Source organism: Gallinula chloropus, assembly GCF_964237585.1.
Source record: "Gallinula chloropus genome assembly, chromosome: 5".
In the NCBI taxonomy this organism is placed as follows: domain Eukaryota; kingdom Metazoa; phylum Chordata; class Aves; order Gruiformes; family Rallidae; genus Gallinula; species Gallinula chloropus.
This window is the reverse complement of record NC_140090.1, coordinates 73,166,163-73,183,006: the sequence shown is the minus strand read 5'-3', so window position 1 is coordinate 73,183,006 and position 16,844 is coordinate 73,166,163. Positions and strand designations below refer to the sequence as shown.

Sequence of the window (16,844 nt, the reverse complement as noted above, 5' to 3'; positions counted from 1 at the left end):
TCTAGTGGGGCCAGGCGTTTTAGTTACAGGTCTGCCAGCAGTTAGTGGGGAAGAGAAAGGGACTGCACGGTGGTTTAGTTTCTATTATAAAAGAGATTAAGAGATACGAAATAAGATCCTTAAAGAAATGTTTTTCTACTGAGACTGCCCCTTAATGCAGTGATAACGTTTCCCAAAACTGTCAGGCACTCAGGTTCTTCACGTCCTGTAACTTCTGTCCTGCTAGTGACATCCTGATCAGCACTGGAATCAAGTCTTCTCTCCGCTCTGACCTTTACCACATGAATATTGAGAGAAGCAGCATTTTACCTGCATGTCCTTTGTTTCTGCCTGCTGAAAGCAGTGAAGGTCTGTAACAGCTTTCCCTAAACACGCCACGTAAAATGAGGAAGGTATTTTTTTCTAATGTGATGGATGCTTCAGAATGGAATAGGCATCCTATCTGACAGTTCAGGGCACAACTAAAATGAGCTTTATACAAAATGCTGGAATGTGTGCTATAAAATGACTCCTGTAAAAGTTTGCAGAAATTTCCCAAAGCACAAAATCACCTGTGTGACTTTAGGTATTGGGGCAGCTCCTTAGCTCTCAAAATGACAGAGCGTTGAGCCTTGTTGCAGTGAGTAGAAGTTTAAAGTAAAACTGGGTAGGAACAGGCTTTGTACCCTGACTTTTCAATGTGAAGAAGTCATCACTTCATATTTCCACCAGCTTACTGTTCTGGAACTGAACTGTTTCTTCTCAGTCAACCACACTGTATTTCTAACTGACTAAGGGCTGCTGTGAAAGATCATTTTTTAAAAGATCTCATAAACGCTGAAGAACCAAGCATTCCTTGGCAGACTCCGAGTTTGAGATATGGCAGTTCAACTGACCATGATAAAACAGTCAGTGGGCTACAGAGTGTGGTTTCATTGCCCAAAAAGCAACGAGATGATGTCAGATAGTGATGGAGTACAGATACATGACATGAAGGGTTGGTCATGGACTCAGCACGTTACCTTCTGGGATGCCTTCCTGTGACTACCTTTTACAGTAGTCATTAACTTAGTATCTAGGCAACCACAGCATATTAGGGAAATTTGTTTATTTATAGTAACACTAGCTACTCTAGTAACATGGGAATGCACAATGCCACATGCTTTTTCCAGTCATATTGAAAGATTTAGATGAGCTCTCAGTTTTTGTGGAGAATGATGCTACAAAGCAATGTGTACGCTCTGCTTCACATGGAGCAGTTTTCATGGCTGCTGCTGTTAGACCTGCAATGGAATGGTGGTTTGCTGTGTGGAACTTGTGCATTTATACAGGTTAGGAAGACAAGAATGTAAAAGACATTCAAGGCTCTGATGGAAAGTAGCAAAAGCAGGCTTTAAAATGCTTTATGGAAACTTGCTAAAAAGGAGATGTTCTGTATCCAAGTACAAAGCATCAATCCTTTGCACTCACAGTGTCAACAGCTCCATGAGAGTTAATAGCCTCTCAATGCAAAAGGTATAGCTGGGTATTTATTGCCAGAAATTCCTCATACATTTTACACTGCTGCTGCTGCACGTTATCTTCATAGGCCAGGATCAGCAGTTTTGCTTCTGAGACTTTATCTTAATAGCTGTATCATTCTGCAGTAATTGAGGGCTTATTTAAAAGCATAAACCTTTGCCCAGTTTATTGTGGCAATTAAATAATATTGAAGTTTGGTGCATAAAGAAAATAATTAAATTCCAATCTTCCAGCTTCAAATTGTCTTGTGATTAAAGGCACTGGTAATTATATGTAGCCTTTATTCTTGTTCATGTCATGAATTTATGCATAATTCTATGTTTCATTTCTAAAGATACTTCTTGCCTCAGTTTCTCTATCTCTGTAATAGAAACTTCTTGTAATATTGTGCATATTTCTGCCCACTGGCCTTTGTGTGGTTCTTTCAATACACGTGCTTGTCGTTCTGACTGTTTTCCTTACATAACTGTGGAAAAACACAGAGATTTAAAGGAGATCCTATCAAAGAAATGTTGATGACAACTACACACTCCTTTGCATGGGTAAGGAATGGAAGGCCTTGGGGAGAAGCACGTTTTTGCCAGAGTGTATGTGTTGGAGGAGAAAGATGCTTCATCCTGGAAGTTATTCTGTATTTCTGATTTTCCATGCAAAGCTCTGAGTTAAGATTATTTACTTTTGATTTCCACTTTAAAGATTTCTTCATAACAGGCATGGTTATTAAATTAATAAACCTTTCTGATGTTGATCTTCACAGCTGTGTTTTAATTACCGCAATGATTAGATGGCTGAGAGATGCTGTTGCATGATACTTGCCTGAATTAATCACGCTTATAAAGATTCTCCTAAAAACTTTAATGGCTTCAATGATTTATGGACCAGTTCCTGAGCAATGGGGATAAAGCTGCTGTAGTGGCCTCAGTAATTTCTGCTTTTCCATACATTTGTGTATCTCTAGCCATGTTTAGATCACCATTTTCTGGCCCAGCACATGCAGTGATGTTTCAGTAACCTTTTTTTTTATGTCTTTACAGTCTCCAAGGACATTATCACCTACCCCTTCTGCAGAAGTAAGTTTGGTAGAACCTTTGGCCGCAATACCTTACTGTAATTAGAATTACTTTCTTCAGTAAATGCAAGTGTTGAACACGTAGATGTATTTTATGAATATTGAAACCTAAGAAAAACGAACTCTGAAAAGAAAACGTTAAGTTCTACTGACAGGTTGCACAGCAGCTGAAGCTGCGACTCCTACGTGTTTGTCATCTATAAAGCAGAGTCATTTCCCCAGCAGAGGTCACTTCTTGTACGTTCATCCTTGTGGCACAGGCGGACTGGGATCTCAGGAACTGAAGGATTTACATGAGTTTAAGTGTTGTTCTAAGCATCTAAATAATAAGCCATGTTTGCTACTAAAGCATTTGAAGTCTTTTTCTTGAAGAATACATGATTGTGGTTCAGTTTGGTTTGGGTTTGCTTTTCTGTAGGAGTTACTTTGAACATCACAATAGCACAAAACATTTGGGAAGTCATTTGTCTGGATGCAATAGATGCCACTGCAGAAGCATTATCATTTGGGGGCTGGGGAGTGTTGCTTATCTGCAATGTAAAAGTTGCAGTGATTGCTACGTGTGAAAAAAATTACTATAAAAATCCTTATAAATCTTCATGTATTAACATCAGTCCTGTCCCTTTGGTCCTGGTTTGGTTGGCTTTGGGGGGGTTTGGGGGGACTTTGCTTTGAGGGGGTTTAGGGGTTTTTTTATTGGCTCCTTTTTTCCCAGGAAACTAAGTACTATATGTTATATATATATATATTCTTATATATAAGAGAGTTCCTAACAAGGGGAACCTAACTTTCATACTAGATACCTTTTAATACAGCCAGTCAAGACACATGGTAAATTAAGCCACACAGAGCTCTGTGCTGCAGCTATTGAACGCTTGCTGGACTGCAAGTTACCTAGCTGAAGGCTAGCTCGTGTATCCTGTGTAGTACAACATATCCTCTGAACATACAGACATACAGTACGTTCTGGATGCAGCCTCCCTTATGGAGCCACAGGAACGTGGGCAAATCTAGGATTATGTAGAATTTAATAGAAATGACAGATGGAGTTGGGACCTTCCAAGACTCAACTCTGACCCAGACCATAAAAATGGATTCGAATCTTTGGAACAGATTATTAGAGAACAGTAGTAATGAAGTAGGTGCCAAGCTTAAGGGATGTTGTTATTTCAGTAGCTTCTCCAGTTGTCTTCAGATCCCTGAGAGATAAGTGCTGCTAAAAACGTGTGATGTGTGTTTGCATTTATTAGTGAATGCTTCTGTTCTGCAGGGTTACCAAGATGTTCGGGATCGCATGATTCACAGGTCTACTAGTCAGGGCTCCATTAATTCTCCAGTGTACAGTCGTCATAGCTACACACCCACCATGTCACGTTCACCTCAGCATTTCCACAGACCTGGTAAGGGCAACTGCACTAGAAGTATCTGTAAAGCCATTGTTTCTTTATTATGTCACTTAGCAGCAAAGAACTCATTTCTCTTAGCAATGAGAATTTAGCATTGAAAAAATGTTGCATATTTTAATAACTCCTTTTCTACCTTTTTGTTGTTGTTCTTGATTGATGCAGTCTTTTGCACTAGACTGATGAGTGTTTCTTACATCAGGACTATGTATCTTCTGGGTTTGTTTCTGGTTATTTTTATATCTTTGTGTGTTTCTGAAAGCGAGCAAAAATTTGTACCAGTGAATCACAGGCTTCCTTCTGGAATTTTGGAAAAGTGTCACATATTGGGAACAAAAGTTAAGGCTTGACTACACAAAAGTCAGTGATGCAGGATTCCTTCCTCCTAAAAAATAGTATATTTATAGTTTGGTGCAGCCATGGAGTCTCAGATTCAACAGCAAACCCCCCAGACATTCTAAATTGCTAGTCATTTTTAAAGCATAGACCCATGGGCAATTGTCTGGGAATACTAAAAACTACAAACAATTTGATGGCTTAGCAGTGATGTGCAGGTTCTATGTACAATATAGAAAATGTACAGCCCATTCAGATTCCCAGTGCATTAAAAATTACTGCCTGTGTGTATAAAAGCAAGATATGAAAATGAACTGCTCATCCACACCCAAACTGCATTAAAAAATTCTCTCTAAATGTCATTCATTGAAGACTTTTCAAGACTGGATTTATTTTTTATGGCTATGAATTAAATCTTTGTGATCTGTTTTTAAATTAAGTGATACAATCACGCAGTTCCATCTTCCTGGGTGATTACAGCTGAACAGTTGGGATGCCAGAAGCCCATATACAATAGGAGCTGCATTTTTAAAATTAAAGATTTATAATAGAGCCACCACTGTGGAACTTGAACGCTGCAGCCATTTCCTAGTGGGGGTGGGCTGAAAGCAGCTAATTGTGTCTGTCAGTGAATGCTTTATTTAAAGGACCCAGGGGAGTGGGACAGAAGCAAATTGTGTCTGATGCTTGGTGCTGACAACATGGCTGTTTTAAGACATTACAACTGAAACCGAAAGAGACTTAAAAGCAAGAAAAAGCTGCAAACTTCTGTCTCTTGATTCTGGCAGTTCTGAAGGGATTTTTCCACTTTTATCGGTTGTATCAGACATAGGAATGACTCCAGGCTCTATTCCAGACTTCACTGTGATTGAGTTTTACTGTCTGTTCAGTCAAGGACCTTTTCCAGAAGCAGTCTCTGTGATGGCCGAATGGGTTCAAGCCAGAGCTTGGATCCAACCATAAAATCTTCAAAAGTTTGCAGCCTGAGGGATTTTCTGAGAAGATAATTGTTCAAACTTATCTCTGTTCAGATGAACTCATCTTTGGCTCACCTGTTTCTCTTTCTCATATGACAGAGAAGTAATTCTGTAGTGTGTATCGTTGTGATCTTTGATACCCTGCTTTGGGGTAATTGTTAATGCTACTTTGTAATTTTCCTACAGTAAGTATTCACGTTGAATAGTAGCACATGTGTATTTACCATTTTTCTCCTAATGGAACTTCTTACTGTCACACTATTTGCAAGAATGATTTTTCTCTGAATGAACCCAGTGACTCCAGATCACTTCTCTTTGGCTCCCAGTTGGCCCTTGCCAGAGAAGTGAACCGGTGTGTTGACGTTGTCAGCAGAAAGTTCTTCAAAAACTTGAGTGCTACGAGTTTTGAAAAAGTTTGCAGCCTTTTCCTCCCACAGAGCCCTGGCTGATGGTGGCAGCGTTTTTGAAATCTCTTGAAACACTAGAAGGTGTCTTGCATGCTTCTTGCCTGACGTTTTTCAGTCAGGTGCTTTCAAAACAGCTGCATCCTTAACTAACTGAGCATCAACGTTTGCCATGTTTGCATGCTGGTAGCTGGGTACTTTTTAGTAACAAGGCATAGGTCCAGAAGCTCATTAAGCCAATGAATGTTATGCTAAATTAGCACTGCAGTTCAAATCTGAGCCTCTCTTCTAATACTTCCTGTAATTTTGTCTAACATTTATGAACCCTTTGGTATGTCTTTAACCTTTTTTTTTTTTTCTCCTTCCTTCTTTTCAGAATCCTAATTGTTCAATGCCTTTTTTTTTTCTTCCTTTGAAGCCTCCTTCCCTGCCTTTCTCTTATTGTTTTTCTTTGTTTTCATTTTGTCCTGCCCCCCGCCTCCCTGCTGCCGCAGAGCTGCTCTCTACTGGTGTGCAGCGGTTGTCATACCTGCGCACTAGCAGTCTCAGCTCCACCCACCATGACTCCCGCCCCAACTCCCCCTTCCGACACCACTTCATCCCCCATGTCAAAGGTAAGGAGCCAGGCTGCCCCAGGGAGTACCCTCCAGGCTGGAGATTTATTAGCCTTCTGTCAAAGCTAATAAGGTGTATCTCCGTAAGGTCACCGTTGGCTGTATAGCTGAGCATGCCTCGAAATGTGCCGTTACACTTAAAACTATCTTAGAATAGACATAATATCCTTTTTTCAGAGGAAATATGTCATTTCTAAGGGCCCTAGTTGGAGAGTCATCAAGCAATTACCTACTAGAAATAAACAGGAAAGCATTCTCATTTACTATTTAGAACCTAGATGTGCCTAATTTAGCTTCGTTCTAAAGCAGTACATAACAATCACTACAGCAGTTAGCATATCAAATTTTTAATTCTTATTTCCACATTCTTAGAACTTCCACTTAAAAACTGACTGCAAATACTGCCAGATGAGGGCACAGCGATTGAAAATATGGAGGGGAAGAAAAAAAAAAGGTTCTGTAAACATCAATGGCAACAAGGAAGTTAATTATTGTTAATCACACTGGAAATAATTAGTGCCCAATGAAGTAAAATTAAAATCTCAAAGCTTCTCCTCAGCTAGTGAGAATCAGCAGGCTCTGCTGAAGGCAGTAGAGTTGCAGGGATTTACACTACCTGAGGATCTGGTCGTTTCTCTTTTTATTTATTTAATTTTTTTTATTTTTTAAATCTGTTGTTGTCCATGGTTTGGTTTGAGGAGAAGGTTCTTTTACTGTATGCCTTCAAGGAGCTCATTCAGCTCAATAAGCCCTTAGTTTTGTTTCTTGCTTTCTGTGAATGTGGTTTTCCTTTTATTTCTATTGGAGCACTTTGGCTGTGCCATCTCCTTTGTTGGAGGAGAAGGTCATAATTCTATCACCTAAAAGAGCTCAAAAAGAGGCAGTTAAGTTGAATATAGATTCTGTTCTGGCACCACAAATTAACGTAGTACAAGTTGTTGCCATGAACCTTCAAGAAATGTTAATAGATCTCAATGTTACATCTATTGAAGCATTCAGATCACCATCACCAATTTTACTCTTGCCTTTTCTTAGATGATTTTTTAATACACACTTTCAACTTTCCTATTGTGTCACTATTATAAAAAAATCTCACTTCAAACTTAAAAGATTGGGACCCTTAAAAATAGATACACTGCTCATTTCAGCATGCAGTTAATTCATAACCCTTGCAATTCCAACATGCTCACACTCTTTCAAGTGGCGTTTTCATTCTTTTTCTGTTGAGAAAATAGCTTCTTCAACAGACAAATCAGAAGAACTATTGGAAATCCATTCCTGTTGCTAGCAGATTTCAGAGAATTACATACCTAAACTACAGCCAGATATCTCAGTTATCAGTACAAAAGGGGCAAGTAGGATTGGAAGCACTGTAGACAAAGGGGTGGGTGTGGTTCTTATCAGATGTGTCACATAAGACATTGTAAGAATCCATGATTTTATGAAAATTTTACATTAAGGTCTTGGGCCCTGACAGGATTTATATCTTCTAACTCACCAAAGCTCCTGGAAGGTCAAGTTCATATCGCTGTGACAGCGTACACCAGCTGAGGATGTGGTACATTAGAGAAGTGGCAAGTAGCAGGTACCCACATCTTGTCATTCACATGGCTGAATTGAAAGAGTAATCTTTTAATAGCTGGTTGAGAAAAGGAAGCACCTTTTTAAGGTGACTTAAGTTGGGTGATTAGGTTAATGAGATGGGAATATCCCCATGGATATAATTTCTTTTTGTTCTTCTTCCCTGTGGAGGAAAGTGACTACTCCAAAAACCCCTAAACCACACTTTTGTGTTTCAGTGGCAAGCTGAGTTCCCTCAGGGCATTGAGCCAAACTCGGGTATTTATAAAAGGTACACAGAGAAATTAATTTGGAGTATATTTGGTAACGATCTAAGAGAATACTTGAAATAGTATCACAAAGTTCACTGATGGCATGCAAACTGGGAGGATAGTGGTTAGCAAAGAACATGGGCAACAGTTTTCTCAGTGAACAGTGTAGCCAAATGTCAGCCATGCTTCTCAGTGATGATGTCCATGTGCATGTACTGGGAAGGGTAGTGATTCTGAAGATGATTTGGCTATTCCAGCAGATATTAGGATGCATGGATAGGACAGCAGAAAGAGATGCTGCAGCTCAAGGAACTAAGTTAGAGACGTTAGGTACTTGAATAAGAGCTACAGGGAATTGAATTGCTAAGTCCCAGAAGGATGGGTGACGTAAGAAATGTTGCAGAAGCTTTAGAGAAGGACCATCAAATAATTAAAATCCCACAGTGGAAAAGCTATGTCTGACAGGGTATTACCCCTATCAAATGGAAGGATTTGGTAGTGGTTTGTTCAGTGCCTGTGTACCTGTGTGGTAACACAAGGTTGTCCCCTATAGTAGGCAAAGATACTATAAGATCCTATGTTACACTTAAATTAGACAAAATTTGCCATTATTTCTCTGACTTGCTTACAGTGAAGATAAGCAGCTATTGAAACAGCTTGGGAAAAGTTTTTGTCTTCCCACTGCTACAAAATACCGAAAGGTACAAAAGGTCAAAAGGCCCAAAGACCTTTGTAATTTTTCCAGCATGTTAAGTGCTCACAAAGTGCTCACAAAACACTAGATGAACAAATGTTCATTGTGTTCCCTAAGTGAGAGCAAGCTCTGGCTTGTCCTGTTAAAGGAATATGATAGAAGATAGTTCTTAATCAGGTATACTCTGAAAATACGCACAGTGTATATATGAGTATAGGTACTAACAGTGCTCATGTGCCTAAAGAAACACAAGGTGATAGGGACCAGTAATATTTGTGTTAAGTAAACCTCTGTACAACTACATTGCATAGGTGTAAGTGTTTTCATAGGAAGAGAGAATAGTTTTCATAGGAAGAGATAATAGTTTGCCCAGTGTATAATTGGGGGTGGTGTTAAAAAACCCAAAAAACCACCACACAATTGACTAGTGCTTCATGAAGTCCAGTTGCACTATATTGTATGTCCTCTTCACTACTTCATATTTATAAACAGATATTTTGTTATCAGCTGATGAGGTTGATCTGGACTTCCCACATGGTTCTTCATGTGTCCTCCATGCATACCTCCTGTGTCCAAGTAGCCCCTTTTTACATCTTTGCAGCGAAGAGAGACACCTGTGTGACCTGTCCTAGAGAACCTGCTTTGGCAGGGGGGTTGGACCTGATGATCTCTTGAGGTCCCTTCCAACCCCTACGATTCTGTGATTCTGTGATTAGTCTGGCACTGGCTGCACATAATGCAGCCTGATATTCTTATCTGTAGGGGTCTGTCTTGAGTAATCTAGGTGTCTCTTTTCAAAGTTTAAAGAACTGCGTTATTTTATCCTGGAGAGCAGTGATTTTATGTCTACTAGGGAATTAGACCCTTGTGACTGTATCTGAGTTGAAAACTGGTGCTGTTGGGCTTAATTGGATGTGATAGATAAATTTGCAGTGATTCAAAGAAGAGGCATGGTGTGATCTTGTTTGTACTTGGCCAGCCTTTGTCAAAGCTGCTTTTACTTTTAGCAAGAAGTTGAGCTTAATGTAAGCCTGTAAGAAGGATTAAATAAAGCCATAATTTTGGGTTTATTTTTAATTCAGGTAAAGGAGCATCATTTTCAAAGGGCATAATGAAACTGAAAGCGGCATATGACACATCACACCTGTGCTATTTCAAGCCACAACAGTAGGCTTTTAGACCCATTTCAGTGTGTTTTCATATACCTTAAACAATGTGATGCTCAAGCCTTGTAAACAAGAACTTTAAGGATTCAAAGGGCTAAATATGCCTCAAAGTCTTACTAAGAGTTCATTAATGTCACATACATGTTGAAAAAGCTGAAAGAGGGCGTAATATGCATCAGCTTAGACTTCATTTAATCTCATTTGGACTCTCCATTGAATTTAGTCTTGTCTCAATAAAGTACTGTATTTGCTATGAAAGAGTCAAAACAAGTCTATGAATGAAAGAAACCCTGACCCTACTGAAATCAGAGACAGAACTCTCATTGAGAGCCAGGATTTCATCTCACATGCCTAGAATTTTTCAGAGGCATTCAAGAATATTGCAAAGCCCCCGTAAGATTTCTGCGTAAAAAGAGCTCCAAATGTGTATTTCTCTGCTCACAGACCTTCCTGTAAGGAATCTACCCGCCTTCATAGTGAATTTTGGCTTTGTTTTTCACATGTTCCTGCCCTCCTTCCCCGAGGAAAATGTCTAAAATCAAATGATCTCTGCGTGTGAAAAGAAAAAAGCCCCTGAATTTTATTTCTGAGGCTGCTGTGCTCGAGGGATTGATTTTAATATAAAACTTACTCCATTATCCTCCACCCACCCACCCACCTGCATGTTCAACTTCATGCCAGGGATGTGGGAACTAGGTTTTTTCCTCCAGTGTTGGGGAACTGGAGTGCTCTTATTTCTTTGTGGAGGTAACACTAGTTATGGCATATCTGAGATAGTAAGAGAGACTTACAGGTACAGGCACAGCAAGGAACCCAAATTCAGAGCATGCTCAGCCCCTGCTTCTCTGTAAAGCTGCAGGCAGACTGGAGGCAGATACAGGAAGGTTAGCAGGTCTGCTTTCCTGTGTGTGTCTGTAACCCATACAGATGTTGGCGGCGCTTTCATAAATTGTGGGTGATTTGACAGCTGCATCTGAAGCACTTAAGCTTCGTTATGAGAGTGGGATCCTCGGGGACGATCTAATGAGAATCTAAGTAGATGTACCATTCCATCTTGCTGTGGCTGGAGGTAATGAGGCTGCCAGCCTAGAAAGTGTAAAGGAGAGTCATTTGTCAGTACTAGTAGGAGTCGTTAGGAAGAGAGAGGCTGCACAGGAACCCCAGGAAATGCAAGCCAACAGAGACATCTGTAAAGCAACATGTGCATGACAATACCATGCTAATTGTCTTCTTGGTACTGTATGCATTATACAACATCCCCAGTTCTCCAGATTGTCTGTGCACCAGGTACAAGACTAACCTGCATATGTTTGTGGATGTGAGCCTATTTTGTTGTGTCTTGTTGTGATAAAGAGCAGGTTATTAGTGTAATTTCTTGCCTGTACTTGTAGTGTTGGTGATAGAGGTGGTGTAAATTACACATGCCCACAGTTTGACTAGCAATCCCCAGCAGGTAAAAGGTACTTGTGACTCCTCTGTTGTGACAAGTCCACAAGTCAATAAATCTCATTTGAGTCTTCTTCTTCATTGAATATACTAATTGCTAATTGAAGCAGAAAGGCAGAATGACATGTCCATAAAGATACATGTTATAGACAAAACTGTATCTTGAGGCTATCTCAATATCAGTTGTTTTTCCCCCTATAAACCAATGAGCTTGCAGAAAAGTAACTCATAATTTCTCAATAGAAACAAAAGACATAAGTGAAGTAAAATCAGCTTAAATCAATTTAGGTGTTTTACCATCACAGTATCTTTAAGACTGGGCAAGCAGAACACAATATTGGAATCTCCAACTAAAGAACCATAGATGGAGATATGACAGTATTGCTTTTCTGAGTTAGTACACCCAGCACACTGTTCTGCACCCAGAAGCTCAGCATTGCTGCACCCAAAACAGAAAACCACTATCAGCTCGTGTGGTGGAAAAAGCATCTTGTCATTTAGGGCTGAACTAAGTGGTAAATACAGAATTTTGCCCACACAGTCCATGCCTGTGTAGTATAGCCAAGTTCCTGTACATTTTTAAAACCTCTATGTGCAGATGGATTAGCTTGCATACTGGTAAAGGTCTTTGGGGTGCATCTCTCATAGTGAGGTTTCTAAAGAGCATTTATTTTCTCCCTTTTGGTGCCTTTTAAATTGGTAGATGGCTGTTCAAGTAAAAGACAAATTTTTGTGTAAAGAAAACTTCAGCACCCCCCAAAAATACATACCTAGTGTGCTAAATCCAAGGTTTTAAACCTCTAAGGAGGCACAGGAAATCTGTAGCTGAAAGGATGCCAGCAGTTTGGTTTTGTCTTTTTTTTTCCCCCTTGCTTTGTTGATCAGCTTTTCTAGGTGTTTTTAAGCCCTTGTGTGTACCTAAAAAAATAGAAGGGGTTTGATGCCTCCCCTGCTTTTCACTGTTGTGGTCACCCACACCCATGAAAAATAAACACCTATGTAGAAGGTTTTCACTCGTGTGACTATGCTAGTGTGAAGAATGGCCCAAAAAGGCAGCAACATTCTCTTACAGTACACTCTTTTAGACTGGAGAAGACTGAGTAGGGATCTCTTGAGTGCTTATAAATATCTAAAGGGTGCACATCAAGAGGGTGGGGCCAGACTCTTCTCAGTGGTGACCAGTGACAGAACAAGGGGCAATGGGCACAAACTGGAACACAGGACATTCCATCTCAATATAAGGAAAAACTTCTTTGCTTTGAGGATGGCAGAGCACTGAAACAGGCTGCCCAGAGAGGTTGTGGAGTCTCTTTCTTTGGAGACATTCAGAACCTGCCTGGATGCTGTCCTGTGCCTCCTGCTGTAGGTGATCCTTCTCTGGCAGGGGGATTGGACTAGATGATCTGCAGAGGTCTCTTCCAACCCCTGCTGTTCTGGGATTCTGTACACACACAGTCATGTGTTTTGATATATGGCTGTTGTGTCTTGATATTTGGTGATCAGCTTCCCTGAGAGACACAGGAACTTGCAGGGCTGTTGGATTGCTGTGATGGGTTGTTAGGAGGCAAAGAAACAGTCCTGGTAAGAGTAATCCTACAAATGGAGCAAACTCTGTCTGCGAAGTGGAACTTAAGCTTTGTAGACATTAGATTCAGATTTGCTATCTCCGCAGTGGAGATGTATTGTCACCACAGCCAGATTTGGCATTGACAGAGATTTGGGGTGGCACCAACAATATCAGCACAGCCACCAGGTGGGCTGCCTTGCTTTAAAAATTATTTTACCATGTCAACAATTTCCTATCAGAGAGCTAAACCAATGAAAGAGTGTGCAAGGAACAGTTACGCCTTTTGATACGGGCCACGTAACCTGACTGCTACTTTCCATCTCTAGCTTCTGTATGCTTTTGGTTTAAGGAACCGTAGTATCTGCCAGCATTTGCTTCTATCTGCTTGGGAGTTGGTTTCATTTTGGGTTTGCATATGAACTACTATGCTCTGTGTCTGTGACTTTTGACTCCAAATACCAGCCTCTGTACTAAATCATTGCCGAGTAACCTTCCATTCTTCTCTTCCATGCTGCCCATCTAATCACCAGCTGCGAGCACACAGCTCCTGCCTGCATGCCGTCAGAATGAGTCTGAGCTGCTCAAACCTCAACTCCAGCCTGAACAGGAATTTTTGTCTCTGCAGGAATATCAGGGGGAAAAAAAATAAGTCACCAGGGCTACCTGTTCTCGTTATTGTTTGTATTTATAATTTTGGTTCAACTTCTTTTCTCCCCGGAGGTTTTGATTCCACCATTTTTTGTTTGGGTTTGATTGGGCTTGCCTTTTTTTTTATTGCTCTCCCTCTTCTCATTTTGTTTTCTCCATTCTTTCATTGGAGGCAATGAGCCGTCCAGCGGTCGGAACTCCCCTGTCCCCTACCGTCCCGACAGCCGCCCTCTCACTCCAACTTACGCTCAGGCCCCTAAACATTTCCATGTTCCAGGTAGGAGCTGGCACTGTACGTGTCTCGGTGTCCTGTCACAGTGTAGAATGTAGCCTTTGTAACTTCTGTCTTGTCTCCATCGTTTCACGCTGTTTACCATGGGATGTTCCCTCAGGGTTTGGGACTGCTGCTCCTGGGCTTGCTGAGAGGAGTTGTCTGTTAAGAACTGGGGCGGGAAGTGTCACTGTGGTTTTTACATTTTCTGTTGGCCAGGTCTTTCACTGCTAGAACACTTTGGTTTCCAGGGTCCGTTGGTGGTCTGTGAGCTGGACATGAGCTATGTAGGGCTTGATGTTTTTCCCCCCATTGCACCAGCTGAGCACTGGCTTAGCTCTGCTGACTTTGGAGTAGTTGGTTTCGATTCACACGCAGAAAAGAGATGACCACTGAGCTATTGACATATGTTGTTCATTCAGATTGTTGTGATTTGTTCCAGTCTTGAACCCAACAGTTGTAGTTGAGTGTTCCTTTTTTTAAGCAGATGAGGGTGTTTCTTTACTTGTTTTGTGCTATGTCTTGGTGTCCTCAGAGACATGCAGATCCATGAGGATAAGTATACCTTAGGATGTTCTCTCTATAATGGACAGGCTCTGCTTTTAAGTGAGCTGCATGATACGTGCAGCCTCTGAGAAGATCATCTCTCGTAGGTTCTGATGGGATGAAGGTGTATGCCCCTAGGATTGTGAACATGCACCTTCTGACTGCACCAGTGCTAGCTGAAAGCATTATTATATCCAGTTAGTTATCAGGTCCCCTTAAGTCTAGTGTCCCTGCACTGCCAGAGGCTACTGCTCTTCCTCCTTTCCTCAGATCTGGCAGATAAACTGCTAGTGGGAGCTTCCCTTGCAGTCACTGTGGCCTGGCTTGGCTAAGGTAGGCTGGTTTAACTGCTTAAGCTAACCTGGCTCACTTTGACTTGCGTAAGCTAAAGCGCACTTGCATGAATAGCTGTGAGTAATAACCTCTAGCATGGTGGGAGAGCTGTCCTCTTCAGCTGGTGCAGTGCAGCCACAGAAGGAGCTGCCTTCCTGCCCTCCTTACAGCTTTCTGGTACAGATGTGCGCAAAAGTACTGCATGACTGCCCTGGTAATGTTTGTACCTACTGGCTGGTCAAGTAGCTGTGACAGGTTACTAACAGGAATGAAATATTTCAGTGCCTTTGTGTGCCATGAATTTGCCTGTCTGGTGAAGGGTGTAGGGTTCTGCAGAAGTACGATTTGCCCCTGTTTCAATAGATTTTTAGGGTTAGCTTTCCTTAATGTCAAAGGCTGAATTGTCTCCTGCAGCACTTTAATTGGATCTGCAATACACAGCATGTATTCCTAAAATGCTTTTTCATCTTTCATACTAATGTAACTGAAAACTTTTTTCAGGCAGTGTGAAGTAGAAAAACGGCATTCTGACATTGATCTCTGAGTTCCCAGTAGCTTATTTTGGTCTTCCTGTAAGATTTTGTCAGATTTTGTCAGATTCTTGCACTGTAGCACTGATTTTGGATTAACTTTTGTAGCTGTGCCAAATGCAAGAAGTGTTGGCTTGGGTGGGAAGGTAGTTCAGAACAAAGCAGTTCTCTCTTGGATTATTATTTGTGAAAATATGGTATCTTTTAGACATGCTGTATATTTACTGCATTAGAGTTCTGGGAAGCATTTATATTCTGATTTACATTGATAATGTGCCTTACAAATGAAAAATGTAGAAGAGAAGTAGTATCTATCCTTGTGGTTGGAGAATTAGCAGTACACCTGCTGCCACTGCATAGAGCATCCGTTTGACTCACTGAAGAGTAGCTGTTCTTGACTGTTCAGAAAAGTGCATTAGGTGTCTGGTTTGTCCTCTGGCTTTGGGCGAATTGTAGGCTCACTGCATTCTCCTCTGCTCAATCCAGCCAGTCAGTTGGAAAGAAAATTGAGCTGCTGTGACTGAAGCACAGTTTTCCACAGAAGTTATTTGGGGTAGTTTTCCCCAAATGGCTTGTATCTTCACCATTGAAATGTCTTGCTTGTTTGCATTTCCTCTCTAATTTTTATCCCGCTGATAATCTTCTGAATGATCAGAATGAATGGTTCATGACTTGGACGCATCCACATGTTGCAGAATCAGCTCCAAAGGACTTCATGCCACATGTCTTTGACTTTTCACTTGTTCCTATGTCTTCTTTTCTGTAAAAAATCTGACTTTGTATAACACTAGAAATAGTATCTTCATGTGCTACATCCTTGACTTGGTCTGTCTATTGTTTTAGTGTTGGCCTTGTACTTACCAACATCTGAATTAGTTTTCATAGTCCTGTTTTTCTGTTTCTCACTTTCACAGATCAAGGTGTCAACATTTACAGAAAACCACCCATCTACAAGCAACATGGTAAATGATCTTTCCCTTTTCATTGCAAAGCTGGAGTGACAATTACTCTGAAAGGCATGCAGACTAGTGAAAAGCATTCTGTTTTTACTTTGTAAGCATAAAAAATTAGTCCAAGCTCGAAACAGCTCTTCTTGCATGTCCTGCTGAGTGATTATGTTTTGAAGCATGTCGTTTCATTTGGATCATGTGGTTTAAATCTTGGAGACTTTGATATTAATGTCAAAATTGGCATTAACTGGGATTTTGCTGTCTCTTTTAGCGTTCTGATACCTTCCTGTGTTTCACTTCTTTATGTTTTCAGAATACAGGGATTGATCATATTAAAATGGATTAGCAACAGACTGTTCCCTGACAGGGACTCCACATCCTTATTTTAAACAGACAAAGTACAGTAATTGAATTCAACAGCTAAAATGGAGATGTTATTATCTGACTGCTATTATCCAAATGTACCTGTGGCTTTAAATAAGACTCTTTCATTACTGAAGATAACATAGGTGACTTATTGCTGACAGGACTCATTTGATTCTCAAATCCTATGATGTG

General features: G+C 40.7%; 1 protein-coding gene across 1 annotated transcript in view; it reads left to right on the top strand.

Annotated features, from left to right (window-relative positions):
• Positions 1-16,844, top strand: part of ABLIM1 (actin binding LIM protein 1) — an 83,621-nt gene that overhangs the window by 54,538 nt on the left and 12,239 nt on the right. The window contains exons 10-13 of the mRNA XM_084264761.1: positions 2,535-2,570; positions 3,840-3,969; positions 13,829-13,933; positions 16,251-16,298. Of these exons, the coding sequence (XP_084120887.1) occupies positions 2,535-2,570; positions 3,840-3,969; positions 13,829-13,933; positions 16,251-16,298 (319 nt within the window). The remainder of the gene's footprint in view (positions 1-2,534; positions 2,571-3,839; positions 3,970-13,828; positions 13,934-16,250; positions 16,299-16,844) is intronic.